The sequence below is a fragment of the Phodopus roborovskii genome, unplaced genomic scaffold (assembly GCF_943737965.1).
Source record: "Phodopus roborovskii unplaced genomic scaffold, PHOROB, whole genome shotgun sequence".
In the NCBI taxonomy this organism is placed as follows: domain Eukaryota; kingdom Metazoa; phylum Chordata; class Mammalia; order Rodentia; family Cricetidae; genus Phodopus; species Phodopus roborovskii.
Window position 1 is genome coordinate 5,654,537 of NW_026126424.1, and position 27,173 is coordinate 5,681,709.

The 27,173-nt window shown below is 39.2% G+C and overlaps 1 protein-coding gene across 16 annotated transcripts in view; it reads right to left on the reverse strand.

The window, feature by feature from the left end:
• Positions 1-3,329: 3,329 nt before the first annotated feature.
• The window catches only part of Camk2d (calcium/calmodulin dependent protein kinase II delta), a 243,671-nt gene continuing 219,827 nt past the window's right edge, over positions 3,330-27,173 (reverse strand). For 13 of the 16 annotated variants that reach the window (XM_051185550.1, XM_051185545.1, XM_051185543.1 and 10 more), the window contains 5 exons: positions 13,369-13,444; positions 9,471-9,565; positions 7,893-8,121; positions 6,624-6,712; positions 3,330-5,456 (listed from right to left, as the gene is read on the reverse strand). In XM_051185550.1, the coding sequence (XP_051041507.1) occupies positions 6,646-6,712; positions 7,893-8,121; positions 9,471-9,565; positions 13,369-13,444 (467 nt within the window). In that variant the 3' untranslated portion in view covers positions 3,330-5,456; positions 6,624-6,645. Of the gene's footprint in view, positions 5,457-6,623; positions 6,713-7,888; positions 8,122-9,470; positions 9,566-13,368; positions 13,445-27,173 lie in introns of those variants that run through there. The other 3 variants (XM_051185552.1, XM_051185546.1, XM_051185541.1) reach the window with 2 other exon arrangements.

The following is a 27,173-nucleotide window of genomic DNA, read 5'->3' on the forward strand; positions in this document are numbered from 1 at the left end:
TTGAGATGTCTATTGATCTATAAAGTGGATTTCATATAGGATGCCAAGTATGTGCATTACGAGTTGGGAGATGTGATCTAGGTGAGGAGAATATCTTTGAGGATCATTAAAGTAACTTATAGTCATGGAGATTAGATACAATTATCCTGGGAATAAGTAAAGAAGTCAAAAAGAAAAAGAAAGAAGTTTAGGGAAAAGGACTAACAACAACAACAGCGGAGAGTAAGAGGAAGTATCCACACAGGCTGCTAGAGCATCCTGCGAGTGTCTACACAGGCTGGTGGAGCATCCGGCAAATGTAAAACAGCACATGTTTCACAATGGAGGCTCTGTGCCACTGGCTGAGATGCTGCTAAGATAGTTAAACAGGACGAAGAATCTGTTCTCACTTTAACAACATAATGGCCACTGTGTCACTGTGACTGAAAAAAAGAAAAAAAAAAGTGTGAAGTAGAAAACTGTAATGTTTAAGAGAGAAAGACTGAGTAGGGTGGGCGATGGGTGTGGGGACTAAAGTTTATAATCCTAGCCATTGCCAGGCAGAGGCAGGGAGTTTGTCACACCTTTGAGGCCAGCCTGCAGGACATTAGGCGTGGCCTAGAAAAGCAAATAGGCTTTCAAGAAGTATGGCTGATTGTGACATGCTGTGTGTGTGTGTGTGTGTGTGTGTGTGTGTGTGTGTGTGTTAGAGTGGTGTTATGCTGACGTTCTGGGGAAAGCTGCTGGAGTTGTGAAGTGGGTGTGAGGTGTGGAGGCTTTCTGAACAAAGAGAGAGCTGGAGGACTGGCTCAGTGGTAAATAACACTATTCCCGCTCTTGCAGAGGACTTGGGTTCACTTCCAGGCACTCGGGTGGAGTCTCACAGCCATCTGTTACTCTAGTTTCAGGAGATTGGCAAGTCTTTGGGGTTCACTGGCCAGACAACCTAGCTGAAGCAACAAGTCCCAAGCATCAAATGAGACTCCCAAAAAGCAAGGGGAACAGTTCTTGAGGAACTACATCAGAGCCTGAGCACACAATGTGTGTGCACACATTGACATTTGCATGTGCCCCCCCCCCGAATGTGCACATACACAAATGAACAGTGTCTAAGGAGCAATACTCCAGGTTGTCCTCTGGTCTCTGCTTGCACATGCATTCAAGTGTGAGTCTATCACACTCCCCAACTCAAAACAAAGTCAGCTGAGGGCTAACAGGCATGAGAAAGACAAGAACTATGGTTTGGTGATGCTGAGTAATCCTTTACCAAACCAACATGTCTATACTGTTGCTAGAGCTTGAGGTGCCAACAGGAGCCAAGAAGATTTCAAGAAAAGGGTTGAATGTTGTGGAATTCATGGAGCTGGTAGAGAAGACCAAGAGTCACAACATCTGTATGATGGTGGGTGAGATCAGCCTTTCACTGGGATAATCAGCTTCTATGAGGATGCTAGAATGAGCACAGGATCCGTGAGCCAGAACTTTGTGACTTTTGAAATTATTTAAGGCCAAAACCATGACCTTTGTATGACATGTCCAATTTTAAAATGTTGACAACTCATTTACAAAAGGTGAGGTTGGGGGCTGGGAGCTGCCTCAGTGGGGAAAGTGCTGGGTGCATGATAAGGAAGACCTGAGTTTGGATACCCAGCACTGCTGTGAGTGCCAGGTGTGACAAGCATGCAACTGTAACTCCAGGAGGATCTTGAGGTCTTGACGGCCAGTCAGAGTAGCTAAAACAGTAAGCTCTATATTCACTGAGAGATCAAGCCTCAAAAAAAAAAAAAAAAAAAAAAAAATGCAGAGTTCAATGAAGAAAGCTACTAGACATTGACAGGTGAACAAACACATACACACCCAACCCCCCTCAAAAAAATTAAAATAAAATTGCCTTTTAAAAAAATCTAACAAAGGAAGCCACAGAAGACATGAAAAGTTCGAAGTCAGAATTTTATTTAATGAAATGACTTTCTACATTCGCCCTCACTTTATATAGAATTCTTATATTTACATAGAAATGAAAAATTATAGCTACTTGAAGTTAACAGTTTTGAAAACATCCCCAGAATGTAATAATCAACTCCACCTCCTCTTCCTCATCTTCAGGTAGATGGCTACCTCCCTCTGTGGCTCTCATCTTCTTGTGGAGACATTAGAATACATGTATATTGGGCTATACTGTTAACTGCAACAATGGAACTCTAAATTAAGAGAGAAGCCCATGGCACAGCAACAGTTACATACCCACCTGAACTGAACAAGGAATAATAACAAGAGTAGGAGTGTTGAGTGAGTAGCAGGGATTTATATGTACCTTTTGTTGAGACAGGATCTTTCTATGTAGCCCACACTGGCCTAGAACTCTACATCCCCCATCTCAGCTTTCAAAAATGCTGAGATTACAGCCATATACCACCACGTCCAATGATGTCCATTTAATACATGCCAAATGGTATTCTAAGCATTTTGTATTTCTTATTTCGTACTATTTCTAATCTCCAGGATATTTTAATTTAATGCTTATATTTATACTCATTTTATCATTAGGGAAACTGAAGCTCAGAGGGAAGAAGCAAGACGATGATGACAGAACCTAGCATTCCAACCCTGCACTTTTGATCTTACCTTGACATTGCCATGCACGGTATGCCTCAGTTCAACAACTATTTATTAACAGACTCTCCTTTCCCTGCTCTGGTTTGGTCAGAGGGGTACAAGGATGAATGCAGTTCTGTACAGACTTTCCTACCACAGTAAAGACAATGAAAAGATATCTTGTCAAAGCAATGTGGCTAGCAGGAACAATGAATGCAGACTACCATAAATGTCATGACAGAGCAAACAAGAGCCTACCTAGAAGCTGCCAAAGAGATTCACTGGAGGAGGTGGAAGTCAATTCTGAACCTCAGTGAATGAGTGGAAGTTCGGGTTAATCGAACAAAGGGAGAATATTCTAGGTAAGAAAGTAAATCACATGAATGGACACGAGAAATTGTATGCAGTGCTTTAACTAATAGCTCTATTGCCATCTATAGATGTGCAGTGGGAGTGCTGTATAGTGGAGATGAATGGCAGATTTGTGTTAGCAGAGGGAGACAATCTAGCAGTCTAGTAAGTGCTGGATGGAAGAGGGCACATATAGAAGCTTTTAGGATATTCGGTTGCCAACCGCTTTCCATTCATCTAAATTTTCTATGGAAAGACAGCACTGTTGTGTGCAGAGAACACACATCTTGCCATTACCATAGCAAGTCAGGTACCGAAGGAGACCAGGGCAGGAAATAATGCCCTTGGTAGTGGCCAGCACTTCATGTGTATATAGTATTTCTTAAGAAATAAAGATGGACACATTGTCAGCAGAAATCACAAATTTATTAACTTCTTAAATATATCAATCAGTCATTTACCATTACGGCAAGAAATATATACAGTGTTCCATGATAAACTGCAGTGTTTTCAAAACAATGGAAGATGATGAATGTGTGATTCCACTGTGCTGGAGAGAACAAATTACAATTTCCTCACATCTTAGTGCAGAAAACAAACTGGATCTATGGTAATACTTCAACACCACATGCTAAGTTAAAAGTGTAAAAAAAAAAAAAAAAAAAAAAGAAAGAAAGAAAAATAAACCATTCTACCACTATTTGTGTTTTTAAATACATGTATGCCATGTAGAGCTGTTTCACAAAAAGATATAAGAAATTAAAAAGGGAAAAGTGAGGCCATTACGTTTTTCACAGATCTCATTGGCAGGCTCAATACATTTACTGTATATATTCATTTTAAATATATATTGTTTTAAATCATGTAGTTATCAGAAAAGCTCCAACCCATCTATCGTACATTCACTAGCAACAATATCTAATGTGATTAGCAATCAACACCGAATGAGAAAAAAGAGGGGAGGGGATGTTTTAGTTTCGCTTTTTGCCTCTGCTTTAAAAATAGGTTTCTGAGGACTGTGGGTAGCTATGGTTGGAGTAATGTTGATGGAGATTCCATGCATGGCAAAGCATTTCAGCGCGGAGAAACAGCCTCACAGGAACCGAATCAACAAAGAAGAAATGAGAACCACAAGGAAAACTGGGGCATTTCCTTTTTCTCTTTGCTTTAATCTGGAAAAACCCTAGCTCCTGGCAGGAGGATGACACTGTGACTCAAGAGAGAAGTACAAGTCATGAAGATCAAGTTCAAACACTGTGAGGATGGGGAACATCCCTCATGTTACTAGCTAGTGAAAGTGAGGCAGTAAAGGCCCTCACATGCCACAAGTGCTCTGCATGCCTCTCTGGTGACCCTCCACTTAGTCTTTAGGCAGCTTCCCTAGTCGATAAAGTACCAGGGCATTGTTGCAGGCTCTTCCTGCTGTTAGCACAAGTCTCAACAATTCCACTGCTTTCCAAGTGGCAGCCTAAAGTGAATTAAAAACCTTTATTGAAAACGCTCCTAACAACTCCACGGGCCGTGAAGAGACAGAAAGTGCCAGCTTTAGCTTCCTCCAAAAGACCTTTATCTTCATTTTTACCTTCATATGTAAATTCTACTGTTATTTTTACACACTACTAGCTACAGAAAGCAAGACAGACAGACAGATGGGAGACAGAGAGAGAAAGAGAGAGAGAGAGAGAAAGAGAGAGAGAGAGAGAGAGAGAGAGAGAGAGAGAGAGAGATTTAGAATGGGAAAATTAAAAGCAAAAAAAAAAAAAAATAGTATAAAATGAAAACAAAGTACAGATTTGAGAAAGAAAAAACAAAATCAGTGTCAAGTGTTCACCAGAACTGTACCTATCTGAAAGCAATCAAACTTGTAAATGATGTACATTTTTCCAGTATACAGTTTGACTCAAATCAATGTGGCTTTGATGATAGAATAGCAACTGATTCTTGCTCCTACAATCACACAGGATTTTGCCCACATAATCATTCCATTTACACAACACTAACTCTTTCAGAGAAAAGTCATCCATTTCTACCAGGATCACACTAGGAACTGAAGATAAATATATATATATATATTTATGCCTTAAAAACAAACAAACAAAAAATCAAACCCAAGATCCCAACAAAAGCCCCAAAAGATTAATGGCAACATTCTAAAAAGATTTACTTTTCTCTCACAAATGGTTATTCAGAGAACAATAATTTTAACGAAATCTTCTAAATCTTGGCATTAAAAGAGAAACCTGATGGATCAGTTGAACTTGGAACATTGTGTAATTTTCTTTTCTGACTTCCCTCTATAGTTTGCCAACCGTAATATAAGTTTGCATGGATCATCCCATCCAGTAGCTGGAGTGTAAACAATGTATAGGAAGGAATATATGATAAGATGATGTGTCACATATGCATTACATGTAGAACCTTCACAACTTCATGCACTCAGAAACATGCATGAAGAGGAGGAGAGGACGTCCCAGGATCACCCTCCGGGTGCCTTGAGAACAGAATGCAGAAGTGGCATTGTTGACAGTTAGCTGAAAAGAAGGAAGAAATAAATTATATAATTTTCTATAAAGTACCAGACTTTTGGCCACAGATGTAACTAGGGTACAATTTTATAACTTAGCTAAAGTTCAGGCTGGAAATAATTTGTATGAGATCTTTGGTTGTGATCCTTGGAAAGTAAAATACACATGTTTAACAAAGACTATACTAGGCAATCAATAGTATCTATTTGTTCAAACAAAGCCAAGCTGAAAAAAAAATCCAGAAGGGATACAGGCTTCAAACACATTATTAAATATAAATATATTTTTTAAGTATTTCTATTTACTAGACAAATCTAATAAATTCATATTAGTATTGGGTTGAAACAGAATCAAAAGTTCAACTTCACCCTGTGCATTTTAAGCACATCATGCTTAAATTCCTTGGGAAATCAAAATTAAAAGTCATCTCCAAAAGGAATATAGTCTCAAAAGTAGGAAAACAAGGACTTTTCTTACTCAGTTCTTTAAAAAATAACCGAGAGTGCCTTTCCTTGAAGGTTCCATTCCATCTAGGCTTGGGGAAAATATAAACAATGGCACCTACTCATGCCTGTACCCCAATACCAGTTTAAGACACAAACCTTCAGAAACAACAACACAGGCATGAATTTAACTTTGGCCAACTGTCCATTATCTGAATGAACTCTTTTGTGTTTGTTTCAAGTTCAGCTTGACTTTCTCTTGTGCTCTGCACCACTGGGCTAACAACATTACATAGTCAGACACCATGAGCTCATGTACATATTAACCCCAGCCAACGGCTAACAGACATTGCATCTTCCAAAAGACAGTAAGACACCAAAGGATTTTAAAGTTTAATAGATACTGCTCTGGATAATTGAAAGTTTTGTCTGGATTAACCGAGATGTAAATGGCTTTTGATGGGAGAACTCCAGGATGCTGAGTGATTCCATTTAGCTATTGGAAAAATGGTCCTTCTTGGTGTCTTTTCCCTTTCAAATAGTGGTGATGCTATAAAATGAACACTAGAATTAAGGACTCATGCAAAGCCACATGGATTTTCAAAGACCTCATGTGTGTTTCAGTGAATAGAATGCTGAGCAAATGTCCACAAAGGGAAGAACACCAGTCATGCAGCTTTTCCAGCCTTAGCCCCCATCACACGGAACCGTGGGGCAGGATGCTACTTACAAGACCCAAATGTGAATGGTTTTCAGATGTTTTGCCACAAAGAGGTGCCTCCTGAGAAGTTTTCTTTCCCATTTGGAATACAGGGTGGCCTATTAAGAGAAGCCCCATTTAAGCCACCTGGCATAAAAGGAAGTTTTCTTAAATAGGCTCTATCCCTTAACACTTCAGAGAACTGCAGAGAAAACTAGACCCTGATCCAACATAAATGCACCCATTCTATCTAGATTAGCTGGCAATTTGTGGTGTACCTCTTTGGGGAAAAAAACCACAGAAACTGTAACGGACTTTATTTCTTCTCTACTCCTTTTGTTTACATAGCCATTTTTTTTGGGGGGGGCATGTATTCTAACCTATTTTTGGTTGTTACTGGGATTTATTTTTGCCTCTATTGACCCTTTTTATTTCTTTTTGTATACCCAACAGTGCTATATGGTGACTAAAATGACAGAGAAGATCTCTGAAAATCACTGTGGTTGATAATCTAATACCAAACAGACAAGTCGAAATTTCTTTGCTGGAGTGTGTTGACTGGTTGTTTGTAAGAATGAGGCTTCAAATACTAACAGAGGATCCTGGAAAGACATGATCAGTGTCAGGCTTCACCCAATTTTGCTTACGCTCCTCTTGCTCATCTCATTTCACTGAGACAATGATTTCCCATCACTCCTCTTTACTCCAGTGAACCAGCCTACACTATAGTATTCTGCCCAATTTGCCTCCTTTTTTAAGGTTTTTAAAGTTTCAGCCTTGTAACTTCATGTTTCTCTTGTTTGGACTCTCTCTGTCTCTGTCTGTCTTTCTGTCTGTCTGTCTCTCTTGTACTGTTTCCATTTCTGTATCTCCAAATTCTATTCCTCAAGTAAAATTTTGCTCAGAATTCAGTCTTTGATACAGAGTATGAATGTGTTGGTGCATTGGTTGTTCACTACACCCAACTCTAAAGTCAAGTACATAGCTTATGTTTTCCATGGTCTTAGTGATTTACTGTCTTCCTAATCAGAGTTTATGTTTCCTACGAAAAAATGCCTTTTCACCTCATCCTGCATCAAACACAAGAGAGGCACCTACAAGATGTGTTGTGAGTTATATGTCTGATATTATCATTATTATTATCTGTCTGTTGGAAATGAAATATGATGTCTGAGGAAGAATACTGAGATGAGAACATGCCACAACATCTGATATTTTCCTTTCAAACTGCTGCTTTCTAAATCTCTAAATGTACTACCACGGGCATATTAACAAATACGACAGCCTGGAGATATTTACTTGATGGGTACTGTTGGTGAACCCGAACGATGAAAGTGAACATTCTGCCACTTCCCATCACGGCGGTGCCACACGCGAGTCTCTTCCGATTGCATTGTCTTTGGCATTCCACTGCCATCCATGTACTGTGTGAGCCGAATGTATGCTATGCAGGCTGCATCATCCCCCACCAGGTGCACATGAGGGTTCAGGATGATAGTGTGGATTGGTTTATTGCTTTTGGACAAAGCTGAATGGGAACAATATATAAAGAACATAAATTAAGATCTTACATATTGTAAACTAAAATCAAGATTAAATTCAGTTGAGATCAAGGAGGAATAGTATTCATTCATGCCTTACCTCTTTAATCTATTTGCACCAACTGAGTGCTGGGTATTGTACAAAGTGTAAAAAAAAGTTCTAATCACTTGATCAAGATATTAGTGAATTTTGAACACAATCCCTATTGATGGTGTTTTATAGATTAGAATAGGTCCAGTTATTCTAGTTGTTACCCAAACATGCTTCTCATTCTCAGACAATGCCTATTTAAATTACTTGAAATGTCAGTGACATAAAAAGAATACCCTATTCTGGAGAGTACAGAGTTATGGAAAATAATAGTATATAGTGTAATGTTGAAATGAGTAAAATATTAATGGGATAATAAACTATTTTATTAGAAATAACATGGTATTGATTGACAGGCAGATGAAAGAGATATGTGACACTTCCATCAAAATGCTAAAATATACAGCAGATGAGAATATTTAAACAAGATTTGTTAACACAAATTAATTTACCATTACCTATTACTGTTAGTCTGTTTGCAAATAGGTAACACATAAAGGAAAAGAAAATGTCATGCACTCAAAGCACAAGCAAAAGCAGATTGTTAATGCTTTTAATCACTAGAAGTGAACCTAATTACCCTAATTATCATACAGTGCCTCTGTAATTCAACAGGACCTTATGGTAAAAAGACTGAATTCCTTTCACACACCATGGAAGTATAATGCAAAATGTAAGGCTGTGAAGACCAAGTGAAACAATGAAGGGAATTCCTGTTAACACTAGGCCTTAGGCTTGATTTTATCTATTATTTATTAATATTTGAAGAAACTGCTTTGGTAATAAGTACGTTTTCTGAAATATATATGTTTCTTCTGAGCCACTAAGATATTAAGACCTTTGCAATCTGAGTGGAAACACTTATTGATTGCTCATCTTTGTTTATACCATAATTTGAAAGTGACCACTATACTTTCCAGCAGTGCTTGTATCAAGGATGTGGTTTTCACCCCCACATTAGCCATTTTACAAAAAGTCAAAGTAATACATTTTCATAACATTTTATAGCTTATATTGTCCATTCACTCAGTTTTAGATCTTAATGGGTGTTTCCATATTTTTAAAAACATAAAGGACTTTCAGGTTTGAATTGGATATATTTTAGTTCCCCAAAACAACAGTTTATCATGGTGGACATACTATTGGTGAAAAAAAAAAAAAAATTCCCATTGGAATAAAGAGCCAGAGAGTCTGTGAGGCTGGGAGAAGTTCCAGGAAAGTTGGTCAAAAATGCAGAATAATTACCATTTTCAAAGTAGAATCTGTGGAAGTCCATCCCTTCCACTAAGTTGCCCAGAGCTTCAGGTTCAAAGGCAGTGAGGCCTGGATCACAGATTTTTCTGCAGTGAAGAGAAAGTATTCATGAGTAAATGTGCTGACAGTTTGGTTCTCTCATATACAAGCATTCTTGTTTACAGTCAGGGAAGGAAAGAGATTCTAAAAAAAAATCCCAAATAGGAAATTTCTACTGTGGATCCTGAAAAAGTAGTCAAAAAGCAGACTTCAAAATGTCATTTTGTGGAGAACCCACAGAGGCACAAAACCAAGTTAACTTGTCCAAGCATAATCATCTTCTTTCAAAAATGCTTGCTATTTAATTCCCAAAGTTGATTCTTTGATTTTCTAACTTTTGACTTAAGTTTCTTATGTTTCAAGCTTTCTCAAAGTCAAAGATGTACTGTAAGTCCTTTCAAACCATCTTTGAACTTGGAAATAAATAGTTTTTGGGATGATTTTTAAGGGGCCCACTTTCTCCATCCTCAAACATCCATACTGTAACTGTCTTGAAGGGTAGGACATTGGACTGAGTTTCCTAGGAATGTCCACAAGATTACATAAAATATGTGTTTAAAGATTATTTTACTTTTAAAATAAAATTAATAGGTGCTTCAAAGGGGTATAATAGTATTCTTTTTAATCCTAGAAGCAGGATTGAGCAAGGGGGTATGCAACTCTAACCTATCCACAAGGAACCAATGGGCTTTCTTTGGATAAATTTACTTATTCTGTTGAGAACGATGAAAGATGAACTATAATAGGAAGCAACTCACACTCAATCCTAAAATAGAAATTAATACAAAATGCTTCAAAGGCAGGTTATAATGAATGAAAACGATATAAGAAGGAAAGTTGGAGCTGGGTTTTTAAGAATGAGTGAGAGTTTTGCAGGTATTTGAAAGGTCCTCTGTTGGAGGAGAGCAGCAAGGACTCTGCATATAAATCAAAGGATTTGGGTCCATTTGTTAAGAGCAGTTTCCCTGCCAGACTGATCCCAGAGCCACAAACACCAGCCCCAAATAACACACAGAGATGTCAGTCTGTAAATATGTTTCTCTTATTGGTTAATGAATAAAGCACTGTTGGCAAATAGGAAGGCAAGATAGGTGGGACTAGGAGTCAAGGAGGATTCTGGGAGATGTAGTAGGGTGGAGATTCAAGATGGAGAGACTTGAGGGAAGAAGTCTGGACCCTCTCTCTGGAAAGATAAGACCACGTGGAAACACTTAGATTAATAGAAATGGGTTAATATTTAAGACAGAGCTAGCTAATAAGAAACTCTAGTAATTGGTCAACAGCTTTATATCAAATACAGCATCTCCTGTGTGTTATTTGGGGGCTGTGGGACTAGGCTGATGGGAAAACTCCTCGTTAATACCCACTTATTAATTTGCCACAAAGGAGAAATGCAGTGGGTGTAAACAATGTCAAATGGACATGCTCAATGCTGGAGGGAAACTTTCTTAACTGTTCATCAGGAAAACAGATTTGCAAGCTTAACTCCCTATGGTGTAGGTTCATGGAACATGGTGCTGGCAAACCAGGCATGGTGGTACACTCATGTTATTCAACAGGAGTCCCAGGCCAGTAGAATGGGTGGCTTGGGAAGAACAAAGAACACTTGAAGGTCTCCAATCACAGCAGTTATCCTCTGTGATGAAACCAGTGGTAGAAGGGTAATAATGAACTTTGTTTCACAATGCCTGCTGGGCAGGTTTAAGCTTCCTTAGGGGTAAAGTGGGGAGAATAGTGTTCCTATGGCAACAGAAATTTATTCTGCCAGGTGTTATTATTTTCTCCATACAATATGGTTTAGTTGTCAGTTTGTGAACCAAAACTTTGTAATACCTCACATTGGCTCTGAGATCATACAATGTATTATAATGATGCTTTCTCACCTGGCAAAGAAACAATATATTTGGAAGTGTTATTCTCTTTTTCTTTCTCCTCTGTCATTCATTATCATCTCTCTCTCTCTCTCTCTCCTATCTACTCACCTACAGCTATCATTTATCCACCCCTATATCTCCCATCCATTCTATTGTCCCAGACTTCCGATTAATAAAGACTGACCATACTCTGAACATATTAGTTGGGATGGTGCTGTGAACAAAACTTAGGGACCAGCTGCTAAATCTTTAGAAAGGAAATAATATTGCATTATCCCGGAGCCTGGTAGTACAAATCTAGACCAAATGACATGCCTCTCTAGGCAAAGATGAGGTGATGTGCTCTCAAGACACTGAGTTATTTAACTATCCTGCTTTAAACTGTGTGGGAATAGGAAGTACCTCATATCCACTAGCTACAATTACACCCTGTCAGTGAAACAAAAACAAGACACAACTTCTGCCTTCCACATAAGAGCCTTCCCATTCTTTAGGGACTCATAAAGGTCTAACAAGGTTGTAATTGTAAAAAGAGTAATAGAGAGCAATTTCTACAGCATGGAGTTATTATCAGCCACAGTTTCAGGGTGAGGAGAGCTATTATCTGCCTTAATAGGGATTCAAGCTCCAACCTTTAGTGTTTCTTTTACCAAGTGTACTTTATTAGATAACAGTGAAGAGCTGATTCCCACACACATGTTCAGGTATATGCAAGTTTTACGTATACACTCATACCCCTACAAGGATGTACATATACATCTACAAGATATTAACTTAGAACCCACATCTAGTGAGTCTCCCATATTTTGTGTGTGTGTGTGTGTGTGTGTGTGTGTGCATTTGAATAGTGAATATTCCTCTGTTACTTTTAGCATATTTCAAGAAGGGGGAAGATTTATTTGGGTTCATGGTTTTCGAGGGCTTTAGTTTATCATAGGCTTTGCTTGTATATACACTTAGGTAGGGGATATGAGCAAGCCTTATTAATTTTGTCATTTATATTTTTGTTTACTAATGTTTAGTTCATATCCTTTTCTAATTCTGTTTCTTTCTAATTTTATCCACGGTATAAAAAAATTTGGACATATTGTAAATGCTTTTCTAAATTGTTTCTCCATTAGTTTTGTTTATGGCTTTTAAAATTAGAGGTGTATACCAATTTTATCAGTTGGGACATCAGTTTATTTTCTCATTTATGATCATTTTTCCTGCTTTTAAACTTAGAAACTTTTTTTTATTTATTTAGAGAATAGAATCAATCCTTTTCTTTCATTTTATTTATTTATTCATTTACTTTTGCTTTTAATACTTTCACACAGTGGGTTTATGTAGTTAAAAAAAAAAAAACAAAATTAAACATGGATTTACATTCCCAAATAGCTTTGCAATGACCCTTCATGTCCTAAATGTTTTATTTTTCTCAAGCATAGTGATTTCCTTTACATAATATGTAATCCAGAAGTCTATAACTATTTAAATTAGCATAAAATCCTTCTCTTGAGTAAAAAATCCCCTTAATACAAAAACACACTCAACAGATGCAGATGAAGTTAAGCTTCACTGATTGACTAGGGGGAGGAATGCTTGACATCAACATTTATTATCTTTTTCTGTCCCAATATCTGGCAGAACTGCAAAGGAACAGATTTCTTAACCCACTTCTCTGCTTTCTCTCTCTTTTAATCCTTGCCTGCCTGGATTTCTCTGATGACCTACTTTCACTCAGAACTGTTGGTGATTACAAAGTAATAACATTCACAAAACAAGCCATTCCTGTCCTTAGATCAGAAGTCATCTCTCTGAAATCATAAAAAAGATTTCTTTCTTAAGTGCCCTTTGTCATTTATATGGCATAAAGCTGATGTCAACGTGTTAAAGAAGGGGTGAAATATACAGGACCTCAGAAAATACAATGGCAGAGAAAACACACTCACCCAGTGTGTGGTAGCAAAACAAACATGTCTGCCTCTACTCACGTGTAAGCTTCAAAGTCCCCATTGTTGATAGCTTCAATCAGTTGCTCAGTAACTTTGATGATCTCCTGCTTTCGAGCTAAAAGCGAAGATATAGTCAGATGAGAACAAAGGACAAAAGCCATACAAGATATTTTGTCAACAATACAGCTACTTTAGTTAATGAGGGTATCATGTGAACCATCTCTCCCAGAGAAAGATGGTTGTCTTTAATTCAAAAACACCTATGTCTCCAAGGGACACTTAGAAGCACAAATAAGCTGGTCTCACCCCAGACCAAGAGGCTAAGAATCTGGACTTTAGCAGGGTTCTGTGGTCTCAGGTCTTAGTTGTCGGGGAGGCACTACTCCATCTCATTTGATTATAAACAACAGATACTTGGAAGGTTGAAGTCACTTTTGCTACCCTTATCACCTTGACTTAGAGAGCAGTTTTTTGTTCTCTATTAACAAATATGTCATCAAAAAATTATGTTATAAAAATACTGAAGAACAAACAGCCAGCTTAAAAGTGAAGATGGTAGGTTGTACCAAGACATCCAACATTAGGTGACAACTGACTTCTTACTCTTCAGGCCAACCTGCCTGGCCCTTCCAGAAGAGGGGCACCAACACTGTGATAGGCCACTGTATTTAGATAAATGGTCATTAGTAAACTCTTTAAATTGAGAACGAGACAGGAATGCTTCAAATGTGGGCAATAAGTAGACATAAACCCCTTGCAAAACTATCACGCCCAACCAACATCATTAGTGTTTTTTCCTATGTAGGACTGGTAAAATTATTAATGCTTGGTCTGGCTCAGACATCGTCTTTTCAGCAAATTTCTTTCTAATTGCACCTACTTCAAATGTCTCTACCCTCTTCTTGAATACTCATAGTTCTTGAGCTGTCCCCTGGGTATCCCTGACATTTCCTTAAGTTAAAGCACATAGTTTGTTAAGTTATTATTAAGCTTTGTTAACTGTCAGTTGAGCCCTCCTATTTGAATAGAAAGTTCCTTGTAAGCAAAGAATATGCTATTTCTTTGTGTTGCTTAAGAAACTTTTGTTCAATAAAATAGATGTTAAATATATTTGTGAATTTGATCAATTAAGAATACTGATAACACCTTTTAAATCTCAGAATGTTGATTTTTAACTCATGAAATTATGTTTAAATATTAATATTCATTATATATAATTATAATTTATGTTAAGATATGAAGTGTATTAGGTTTTGTTTTAGGATCACTATATATCACTTTGGACTCACAAAGTCATTTTCAAATTTTTGTGTGAGTCATTGTGACATTACCATTCATCACAAGGATACTACCCTTTGTTTTTAATTTTTATTGATTACAGGAACCATTTTTAAAATTGATTTGATCTTCACATTTTATCACAAACTTTAAGTGTAGTGTTTGTTCACTTTCAAAATCCAAGTTATCTGGGTGAAATCATTTCTTTCTTTTTTTTTTTTTAAGATATAAAGCTGTTGGCCTATTACTAGTTTTTTATTATTTATTTTTTTTATTTTACATATTTATCCCAGTTCCCTCTCCCTCCCTCTTTCCCTCTCCCCCCCCCATATGCACCCCGACTACCCTACGCCCTCCCACTCCACATGTAGGGTGATGACATCCAGGAGGGGTCATCTAAATCTGTCAAGTCATTTGAAGTGGGGACTAGGACTTCTCTCCTGTCTCTAGGTTAAGGGAGTATCCCTCCATGGGGGATGTGCCTGCAAGGTCCATTTGTACACCAGGAATACATCCTGGTTCCACTGTCTGAGGTCCTTTAGACTGCTCAGGCCTTCTAGCTGAGACCCATGTTCAGGAGGTCTAAGTCAGTCCCATGATGGATTCCCAGCTATCAGTCGGGGGGCCCGTTAGCTCCTCCTTGTTCAGGTCAGCTGTCTCTATGTGTTTCTGCAGCCTGGTCTTGTCCTCCCTCTCTGCATGGATTCTAGTTCACCTCAGTGTTTAGTTGTGGGTATTTGCTTCTGTTTCCAACAGGTACTAGATGAGGGCTCCATGATGGTGGATAAATTAGTTGTTGACCTCATTATCAGGAGAGCATTTATGGTAGCCTTTCCATGGTTGCTCAAATTGTTAGTTGGCGGCAGTCTTGTAGGTCTCTAGACCTTTCTTTAGGTTCAGTTTTCTCTTCAGTCCTATAATGGCTCCCTCTTTTAGTCTCTCTCTCTCTCTCTCTCTCTCTCTCTCTCTCTCTCTCTCTCTCTTCCTCTCTCTCTTTTCTGTCTTCTATTCCTCTCCTGAGTCAATCTTCCTAGACCCACGTGCTTTCCTCTTTTCCCCTTCTCTTTCTCCTAGTTCCCTCTCCACTTACTGTCCCCCCTCCCCATGTGCTCTGGAGAACTTGTCCCTTTCCCTTAATCTGTAAAATTAATTTGACTCCATTCAGACTGTATGATACTATCCCATAAAAAATATAGTACACAGGTATCTTATAATGACTACTAGAGGTTTGCCCATATAATGGCTACTAACAACGTAAATGTCAATGATATAAAGACATAGCTATTAGATGCTTCACAGTAGCTGTGTAACTTCTCAGTTGTGTACAAGAGCAGAACACGGGTGTTTCTAGCTCCTCTACACACTCCTATTATTTGGTTTTTCTTTTCTGGTTTGACTGATCCATATGAATAATATAGCCATCCTCAGGACATATTAATGGGATGGTAACAGTCAAGGGTTCTGTAGCAGGGATGCTGCCAGTGTCACATTCAGTTTAGTTAGGCAACAGGTGATTCACCTGTCTATGGCGTTGGCCATGTGAAGCTTTGGAAAAGGCCCATGGCAGCTAACCTGATTCTGGAGTCTGCAGGGCATGGTGAAGAGCCTCTCACAAAGGGAGAGTATAAGGATGTGGCTACCAAAGCTCCCTCCTCACACAAGACTGTCATTTAAAACTAACAACATTTGCAATAAGTTATAAGGCAGGCTGGAAAACTATAATTTGTGAACAACACCAATCTTTTAAAATAAAAAAAGATGGAGAAAATAAAGAGCAATGCCAAGTGTTGATTGTGTGACTTCAGTAGGCTGAGCGGTTCTCAGGGTGCGCAAACTTCTGGAACAGTTCCTGAGGTCCTGAAAACCCCACATCCTCTCCCAAAGCACATCATGGAGTCCAGAGCAGTAGCAGTGAGTGGCCATCTTCCACTTGGAACCACAGTTGCTCAAATACCTCCTAGCTCTGGGAAGTTTTGTTACAGTGCCTTAAGTTTGCTTTTGCATTATCTGTTTTCTATCTTAGTCCTAATTCTCAGAAACAATGGCATTTGTGCTGGCTTGGCCAAGCAACACAGAGACAGTTTCAAAGCAGGATGCTTCTGTGCTGTATCATCCTGGAGACATCATGAGCCCTGGCTTAGTAGGGGCCTGTAAGTCAAGAATCTCTGAAGTGTTCATTTCCTCCAGGCAAAGGCATGTGAGTGAGTCACAGTTGGGCCTGGCACAAGACAGCTGACTCTCGGAAGGAAAGCAGAAGGCTAGAAATGAATCACTTGTGTCTGAGGTTAGAAGTTAGAGCTGTTGCCACAAGCTCAACATCTGACCTAGGGTGTGACATGGGGTGGATGCCAGCTAGCTCTCCTCCAACAGCAGTGAGGCTAGGGGACAGTCACTGTGCCAGGTCCTTTGGTTAGCTGTTTTCTGTGAAGAAGGTCTGCTTCTTCCTTAAGGTAAGAAGTGATGATCCCAGATGCAAGGTGGGGAATATCATCAAGGAGGAGGAAGAGAGTACATTATGGCAAACCCTGCCTGTAAGATGCTACCAATTTAATCTCAGAGAGAAGACTGCCAGTTAGCAGGACCCAACGTATTTTTAGAGGATTTCCAGCTAGGGAAATGAGAAGGGAAGAAAGCAAGCAGGAAGGATGACACACATTTTCGGAGCTCTTTCCATGCAGGCATGCAAACATATTGGGTATGTTTCCCTACTGAAATTCACATTTTCTTTGACATCTTTATTGATCTAAAGATAAAAAAAATATTTGGTCCCTTGGCTGAAGAAAGTTGATACAAGGAGTAGACTGGACATCTCAAAGATACTTTCTTTTCTGGCGAGGACAAAGAGGCTATTGGAAAAATAATCGATTGGTAAACATCAGGTTACTTCTGTGCAAGAATTACAAAGAAACCTTCATTATTGTTTAATAAAGAACCTAACGTTTGAAAGCATGGGTGTTCTAAGAGGCCAGTACAGCAAGCGGCCTATGAGAAATCAGGCCAGGCGCTAGATCCCTGAAGATGGCCCCTAAAAAAACCCGACAGACCTGACTGTGAAGGTTAGCTCACACAGATACAGCAGAGGTGCAAGCCTTATTGCAACTACAGGATAGATCTATGGTCCTACCAGAACCTGCCTTCTCCTCTGTGCCCCTTAGCACTTAGGCTAGGCCAGACTAAATTAGGTGGGGTAGAGCTTTCTCTGCCCAGCCCTGGGAAAACCTACAGAAGAAAGGAATTCTTTTGTTCTCCTGGTATTCTGAGGGAAAACTAAGGTGTCTATGTCTCTTTTCAAGGGCTCAGTTGTGCTGTACCTGGAGGCTGCCTCTCTTACTTCTCCACTCTAGGCTTCTAGGCAGGTGTTTGAAGGAAAGACCTTACCTCCCCACATGTTACCTCTGGTACAATGCAGCACCTTTCCCAATGCTCCCCTAAAGATTGTGTGCCCACCCCGTAGTTGAAAGGCTCTCCTGTGTGAGAGATTCCATTATTCTTTTGAGCTCTGTCTGTTAGGATGTAGCAGAAACATCGTTATCATCACAGGTGCTCCTGCTGTACTGATTTCTTCCATAGTTCTTTCCTTCGGTACTGTAAAGACTATTTTAAAAGCCTCACATGAATATTTCATGCCCTTCAAATTCAACTACCTCAACAAAGGTTGGCAAGTCACACCACTGCCAATAAGAGGAGACAGGCAGGGTGGATAGAGGCTAGTGTGTTTTATATTATGAGATCACATTTGTACTTCATAGTGTGGAGAGGGACCTGCATATGCAGAGCGTAAACATCTCAACACCTACACACTGCTAATGGATTGTTTTAGATGGAGTTACCCTCTAACAAGCTGATGCCTTGGACAGAATGCAAGGTCTCAAGAGAGAGTACAAACCCAAGTGCACAAAGCTGCTGATGAGGGAAAGTGCAGGAGGGACTGTGCAGGAGACACAGGAGAGAATCTCCAAGGGCTGTGAATCTCAGAAACAAAGCAGGTCGCCAGACTAGAGGGACAAGATAGAAGCTGTTTCTCAGCTCTTCCTTCCCTATGGAATCTGCTGAGTGGAGACAGTTGCAGGTCTAGCTGTCATTGCCTTCTCAGGTCACTGGACACTGAAGAAAGAGTAACTTATAGATTCAGTACTCACCTGTTCATTGGCTTCATGGTGGCATGCAATAGGGCCACTATATTCCGGTTACACCGACCTAATTGGTTTCCCATGGATCTCTGTCCAAATGTATAAACAGTAAAGAGCCCGAGAACCAGAGGAAATATCCTGTCTTTCTATCTAGTCCATCAAATCCCGTTGCTTTCATCTTTTAGTGTTCCACATTGATCCACTTCTCCAGCACCATTCTGAGTTCAAAAGCCTGTCCCTGCCCAGGTTCCCTACCATGCTTCCTAACTGAGTTTCTTCAAATAATGCAGATCTTCACCCTTTATCCTTATGAGACATTCAGATGTTTACACATGCATATCTCTTCATATTATGTTCCCTTTGAAAGTCTTCTATAATCTTTCCATTGTTGTTAGCATTCAAAATGAGACCATGAAACTTTTCACAGCCTGGATCCTGCCCATCTTCCCAGACCTAGTCAAAGCATCTCACAATGCTCTCAGAAAAATCCAAAATGCCCACACTCTTATTCCCAGCCCTGCACATGTGCAGTCTGTCTTAGCTAATGATGGCCACATCTGTGTTTCTGCATTTGTTTAAAAAAAAAAAAAGAAAAAGAAAGAAACAGATCTCAACTAGTTTTCTTTGAAAGTCTGGAATAGCACCAACAGACATGGTAACATGGAAGTGAGAATATCATTGGGCCTCACCTTTAAACACAGAATTAAAAAAAAAAAAACAAAACAAAACAAAAAAAAAAAAAAACTAAAGAATGATGCCAGAGACAGAAACAGTAATCTCTAGGGATGAGTTCCCTAACTGGTTATCTTATACCAAGTGGTAAGCCCTGAAATGAGCATGTTGAATTTATATATTTAAGTGTATGTGTGTGTGTGTATGTGTGTGTGTGTGTGTGTGTGTGTGTGTGTGTGTGTGTGTGTGCCTGTATGAAGAAGACCGAAATGAAGAGGAATCAGACTGAATTTGAGAGGAAGCAAGGTGTGAATTAAAAGGGTTAGGCGGAGGACATGGTCAGAGGGAAATGATATATTTTAAGTTAAAAAAAAAACAATAAACAAACCTTTGGCTTTTATTTTAGGTGAGGTTCAAAGGATATTATAAAGCTACCCATGCCTTATACTTGGTTTTACAAAATCAATTAGTGCCCTGTCTTTATAGGTTCATTCAATTAGTCAGTTTCCTGTAGCTCTTGTATGAGGCAGGCATGGCACCATTGCAACACTAGCATCTATCATAGTTCCTGGATTAGAGGGTATGTCCAATAAGCATTTGAATGGACAAAACCAGTTATAACTCCCAGTACACAAAATTGCTTTATTTGGTGCTGGATAAAGTCTTTAAGTGATATGTAACAGGGTCTGAGGATGTACCTCAATAATAAAGCATATGCTTAGGATGCAGGGAGGTCCCAGCTTCAATTTGTAGCACCAAAATAAACCCATAAGAACCTAATAAGAATAAATTTAGATGAAAACAACCTGTTTCGTGCAATGAAAGAAGAGACTTTCCCTACTGACTCATATGGAATGCTTATCAAAAAAACCTTTCCTTTCCTTATTTTCTCCTTTTTTACTAATGGAACCACAATTCACCAAGAATCCCAGCTGGGTTTCTTCTGGAGTCTGCTGTTCCTTTGTCCTCATATACAATCATCCATGAGTCATTACTTTTCTTTGGTACTTGTGATGTTTCCCAGGGCACAGTTTTAACTTTCATATGGCAAGTTCATTCACTTCTCTGGTTTTAACCACATACTGAGGATTGCCCAGTCTCTGCCACTGAGTCCTCATCTTTCCAGTCTCTATGTTCCTGTTTCTTAGGGCTTGCAATATTCTAATGATTCATTTATTTTTATTTGATGTCTTTCCCACATGTATGTCTACGTGAGAGTGCTAGACGCACTGGAACAGTTGCGGGCAACCATGTGGGTGGTGGGACTTGAACCCAGGTCCTCTGGAAGAACAGCCAGTGCTCTTAACCTCTGAGCCACCTCTCCAGTCAGCTTGCCATATTCTAAACATGCCTAGGTGTAGGCCACTTCAGACTCACTTCACTTTCTGGCTTAACCTGCTGTGTTTCTGTACCTTTCACCTTCACCACTGGCAATGCAGTCTACTTTTCCGGCCTGAAGCCTTGGTGTTTCCTTTATGTTCACACCCTCATAAAACGGACCACGAGGGTCTCCTCATTGCTGAATCTTCCCGACAGTCCGTTCTCTCAGGGCCCCATTGCCACTGATCTGATCTAGGCTCTCAGAAATCCCCAATTCCAAGGTCTTCTCCATTCTGCCCCTCACTACAGCAGAACCATCAACCCTACTCCCTTAGGTTTTTAGGGCCTTTGCAGTTCAGAAGTCAAAGATTAATCTTCTCTATGAACTTTAGTACTCATCCAACTTTCTGACTCACTTAGCACCCCTTTCTTCAGCCACCCCCGGGACTCTGTTCTTTACTGAGTCCTTAATCTCTGGTGTCATTGTGTCTTCTCTCTATTTCCCCTTCTTGTGTCATCTTGAAGTTCTGCCTGGATATCTCCTTCCCATCCTCTGCTCATAGGTACCTCCTTTGCACTGCTGCTGTCCTTGAGGTCTCCACACCCAGCTATTTTTATCTCACTGATTGTGCTGCATTCCCCAACGAATATGTGAGCATTCTGTATTCTGAACACTTGGAACTAAGCCAATGTAACTACATGCTTATGTATTGGAACGCATACCCAGACAGTCTAGATAAAATATACTATACATTTAAAAATCATTAAATAAATGTGAGACAGCTGGAAGATGCCCACTGCTGCTCTGGTAGTAATCTGTATGTCAGAGTCAGCAGAAGGGCAAAGATCAGGTTGCAGGGTTTACATGACAGAGCCAGAGAAGATACAACACATACAGGCATAGCAGGGCCATGTAAGGGTTTCAAGGCAATGTTAAAAGATGTTGTTTCACCTGAAGAAAAGGAAAGTGTAAAGGAAACATCCAACTATAGGAGCTTGAGGTTTTTTATTTGTTTACGATTGTGATTAATCAGCTCATTGAAGAAACACACCCAGGCATCTAACTGCCCGCAACGTGGCTTTTGCCCATGGATGTTTGCAGATTGTTACATGTTGAAATGTTTTCTTGAGCTGTGTCTAAAGATTACTTACTCAGTCATCAAAAGATGCCTAAGAAGAACAGTGATCTCATTTGTCTGGAGCTGTCTTTGCTCTTTGAGGACACTATGCAGTTCTCTTCGGTCTTTCCCACATGTACACTGCAATTTACTCCAACTCCTGCCTACATTTTTCAGATGGATTTCACTTGGCTCCCAGAAACTTGAAGGACAGGAAGGTGAAATGACTTGCTAAGCCACCCAGCAAATTCAAACTAGGCCAGAACTTGAGCTGAGGCCCCCTGCTTGCCATTCAAAGCACTAACCTCTGTTTCTTTATAGCCTGCAGTGCTTAATTCAATATTTTGAAATCATAAACCTAAATGAGCCAACTAAATGCCTTTGAACTTACTATGACAAGGTGACTGACTACTTAATTACTGGGCCAGGTTTGCAATTAATTACTGTGCCAGTTCCACACATCTGGGGGCCCCATGGCTTTATTGTCTTTTTCCATGCTGCCATTAACAAAAATAACCCTTGGGAACAGTTACATTAGGCAAATATACAAATTAGGATCATTTTCATGCTGTTGGTAGTTTTATTAAAAAAAAAAAAAAAGGTGCCTATAAGCCCAGCTAGGCTTAGCATTCTCTGTGCAATTAACAGCTTATTTCTTAGTGACTTTATTTTTACTTCAGCAATTTTGTGTTAGTTAACACTGGAGAGAATAACTTTTATTGTTATATCACTTAAAATAACACCCATCAAAGCGTAGGGCTCTTTGGTTTAGAAATCTATAAGATTTTATTCAAATATGAGACTAATAATCAATTACCAAATTTAAATGTAGAAATGTTTGCAAAAGTTACTATATAGTTCCTACTATAGAAGGCATCTGTTCTAAAATACCCACTTCTCAGGGTTGGAGAGGTGGCTCAATGGTTAAGAACAGTGACTGCTCTCTCAGAGAACCCAGGTTTGATTCCTGGTATTAATATGGCAAGTCATAACCTTCTCTAATTCCAGTTCCAGGTATCTGACACCTTCTCTTGGCTTCCGAGGGTACACAGTTATATACACACACACACACATACATACATACATATATGATGGGAGATGTCATTCTGTAAATATGTTTCTTGTATTGGTTAATGAATAAAGCACTGTTGGCCAATAGGAAAGCAAGATAGGTGGGACTAGGAGACTAGGAGGAAAGAGGAAGTAGTTGGGAGGAGATCCAAGATGGAAGACGGAGAGAGGAGAACCCCAGCCCCTCTCTACGGTAAGATAAGACCACGTGGAAGTACTTAGATTAATGGACATGGGTTAATATTTAAGACAGAGCTAGCCGATAAGAAACTAGTAACTGGCCTACAGCTTTATATCTCATACAGTGTCACAGTGTCTCTGTGTGTTATTTGAGGCTGGAGTCGTGCTGGGACCAGAGCGGGAGGAAAAATCTACTCAATATATATATATATATATATATATAGGCAAAGTATCCTTATGCATTAATGATGATGAGGATGATGATACATTTTAAGATTTCTCAATGTTTTAGTTACTTTAGCTTCCCAAAAAACAACAGAAAAAAAAAAAAACACTAAAAGTATCCTTGTACTTTTCTCTTGAATACACAGTAGCTTTAAAGTTTAAATGTTACTTAACTGGGAGAAAATTGTATATATGAGAGCAGAAAGACCCAGCACTGAGATTATTTAGTGTATATGTTTGCCAGCCTAGATTTTAAAAATTCTTAAAGTTATCATTGAGCTGATAAGGAAATGAAATATATACTATTTTAAAAGTTAAGGGATGTGTAGCCAGCCTGGTGGTGTATGCCCTTAATCCCAGCTCTTGGGAAGAGGCAGGTAGATTTCTTTGAGTTCAAGTCAAGCCTGTTCTACTTAGCAAGTTCCAGAAGAGAAAAGGCTACATGAGGAGACCTTAACTTGGCTTAACTTGGGGGATTAAAAAAAAAAAAAAAAAAAAAAAAAAAAAAAAACAAAGGAAAGGGATGTAAAAAAACAGTGATAGAGATTGTCATAGGAAAAAATTAAAGACTTTCATGATATAAAGAAACATTCAGAACATTCACTTACATAAAAGAATTAAGATGAGCCACATGAAAGCAATTAGCTAACTGCTCTGCTAATCTAAGCTGACTTAAAGATCTTGGGAACAGCTTAACATTGTGTGTACAATCAAGTGTGTAGAGTATTAGTATGCTCCATGACTTAGCTCAGTGTGGTACCACTTTCTCTTAATAGTTGACAACACAGAAGGAGGAGGAAGAAGGAGAAAGAAAGAAAGATAGGAAGAAAGGAAGGAAAGCAGAAAGGAAGGAAGGAAATAGAAAGAACGGAAACTAAAGACATAACACCTGCTTGTATTTAAGATGACAAATTTTAGTTTAGACCCAGATCCCTTGGTTAGAGATGATTTTGTCTTTTAGTTGGCATCAGTCAAGGGAGAGAGGTATAACTACAACATGAGAGATTGTGTGCTTAGTCCTAAATGGGACAACTATATTTGCCATTCGGGGACATCATGGAAGAAGAGGTGGGAAGGATTTAAGAGCCATAGATGGGGAGTGATACTGTGGAATGCTACACCTCCACCCTTCTGCTTTTTCCATCTCCTCTTTCATAGCACTTATATCCTACTGTATATCTCTCCAGAGCTCCTTCCCTGCCTCAGTCCCTTTTTACTTTCCTTTCTGTGTGTTCACTGTGGTTTTATACTCACAAAGGAACTAACTAAGAGCCACAGATAAGCACAAATATGCTTCATTTGCCTTTCTGGGTGCTCTCTCTCAGTATAATATTTCTAATTGTATCCATTTACCTGCAAATTTAATTTTTCTTTTAAAAGCTATTTAGGTTTACTATAGTAGAACTGGAAAATGCTACTGTTTGATATTTCTCAAGTTCCTTCTGAAAGTTTTGAAGCTTCTCTTCCCATTTCCAAGTTAATAGAAGTTCTTGGTCATATTTCAGCCTTTCTCTCATCAGCATTAACTTGATGAGGCTCAAGTTAAAGAGTTTTAACAACTAACTTTGGGTGCTTAATTCAATTTTAAGAAGACACTTTGCATTTTAAAAGTGTTTAACACTTGTTTAACCCACTTTGACGTAATATCTTGTAACATACTATGACCAGAGAATATGTGGTGATATCTCCTGTTATTCCATTCTATACTTTCTAGCTAATTCTTTGATGATGATGATGATGATGAAAGTGGTGAGGGTGATCATAATTGTGTGTGTGTGTGTGTATATGCATGCCAGGAAACATGTGTAGGGGTGGGAGAACAACTTTGTAGAGTAAATTCTGTCTTTACAACTTACTGTAGGTACTAGGGGTCAATCTTAGGTCTCCAAGCATGTATGGAAGTGCTTTTACCTGCTGAGCCATCCCATCCAGTCATCTAACTAATTATTATCTTTAGCAACGGCAAGAACAATAGCTTATAATTCCACTGAAAGGCCATCATCATCCATTATATAACTTCCAGAGTCCACAAAGGTGAATCTGTGAGGGCAAATCACACCAATTGAAGAAGGCAGCAAGGCTGATTCACAGAATAAGGGGATAGATTCCATCTTCTTCCCTGCCCCACACTGTGTGAAATACTGGAGCAAGAATTCTCAATAATTAGTGGGGAGCCAATGGAAAGTTTGATAGGACAAATAAGATGATTAAATAATGCGGTTTTAAGCTGTAAACTGATGAAAATATTATGAACATTCTTGACAAGCTAGTAGCATAGTATGTTTGTCCATGGCACTGTGATCAATGGGCAGGACTCAACGTAGTTTAGTTCATGTGTTTATCAACACTGATATTATTGGAGCTAACTGGGTTAAGCAGGTAAAGCAGCAGTCAGCCTGCAAAAATCTTAGAGTGGTGTCACAACTTCAATGACTTCCTTAGGATTAGAGGGAAATTACCTGTATTTTTGATGTTCACTACAGAAACACACTCACATAGACATGTGGATTTTTACAGTTCTTTCCATGTCTCTATGCATATGAAAAACAGCAACAAGACTCCTTCAGACAAGAGCAATTTCTTTGATTAGCTACTGTGTTTTTCAAAGCTTAATTTGGAAAGATAAAACTGCCCTATCAGTCCCAAATTTTTATTAACACGGCACCCCAGAGTGGCACAGCATTGTCAATTTAGCTGCGGGATATTCTGTTCTAAATTCAGCTTAGAAAATTAATTTAGAAGTTGTTATTAGAAGTGGGACTATTTTGCAGTCATATGATCTCAGCTACTTGGGAGTGGTAGGAGGCTGGGCAACAAAGTTCAAAGCTAGCTTGGGAATCTTAGTAAGACTCTTGTCCAAACAACAACAAATGTAAAAAGAAGGCCAGGCATGTAACTCAGTGGTAGAGCACTTATCTGGCTTATATGGTTCACTTAGTAACATACAGAGATTTGTAAAGATGCTTGGACAAATTTTGCAGGCTCAACAAATGCATTATTGGTTTGACTAATGTGATTATAAATAACAATTAAATTGGTTAATCATGTGTTTCAGAGTCAACAATAGTATGTTCAGTCTCACATACTTCATGAATTGTGCCTATTTTCATAACTTGTCAAATGTTCAGAAAATGTAATGTAATAGATGCATATTTGTGGGTGTGATTTTTTTCCCTTTATTTACAGAATTCAAGAGATGAATGAGCACAAGGGCTGGGAAGGGGACTCGCTGGTAAAATTCTTCGTCTCCCACCTTGATGACTGACCTGATCAGTGGAACCTGTCTGTTAAAAGAGGAGAATGGATTCCTGCAAGTTTTCCTATGGTCTCTACATGAGGCCAGGGCATCTATGCCTAAACACACACACACACACACACACACACACACACACACACACACACACACACACACACGAATGAATAAGCGAATAAATGGTGATACTTATTTGGAATTTCCAATGAAAACCTGTGGGATCTGTTGAAAACCTGTCGGAATGTCCTTTAAGGTTGCCTCTCATGTGCCCAGGCTGAGTGCAAGCATGCCTGCCAATGAGAAATGAGGCCTAATGTGTATGACATGTCAGGAACTCTCGTATACATCCTGACTGTTAAGAGGCTCACCTCCCCTCCCTCCCCACTGCTGAAGATCCAACTATGTCTGTTTTCCTGTTCACTCATCTGGACACACTATCTGTCCATCTACCTGTTTCTCTCTGTAGCTGTCCTGTTTCTCCTCTTGAGCTGGACTTCTACAATGCAGTTCCACTCCAGGCTGTGGTGTAGCAGCAGAAGCAGCAGCCTCACTTTCAGACAAGAGCCACAGCAGCTTTTCCCCCCTCCCGCTTGGTTT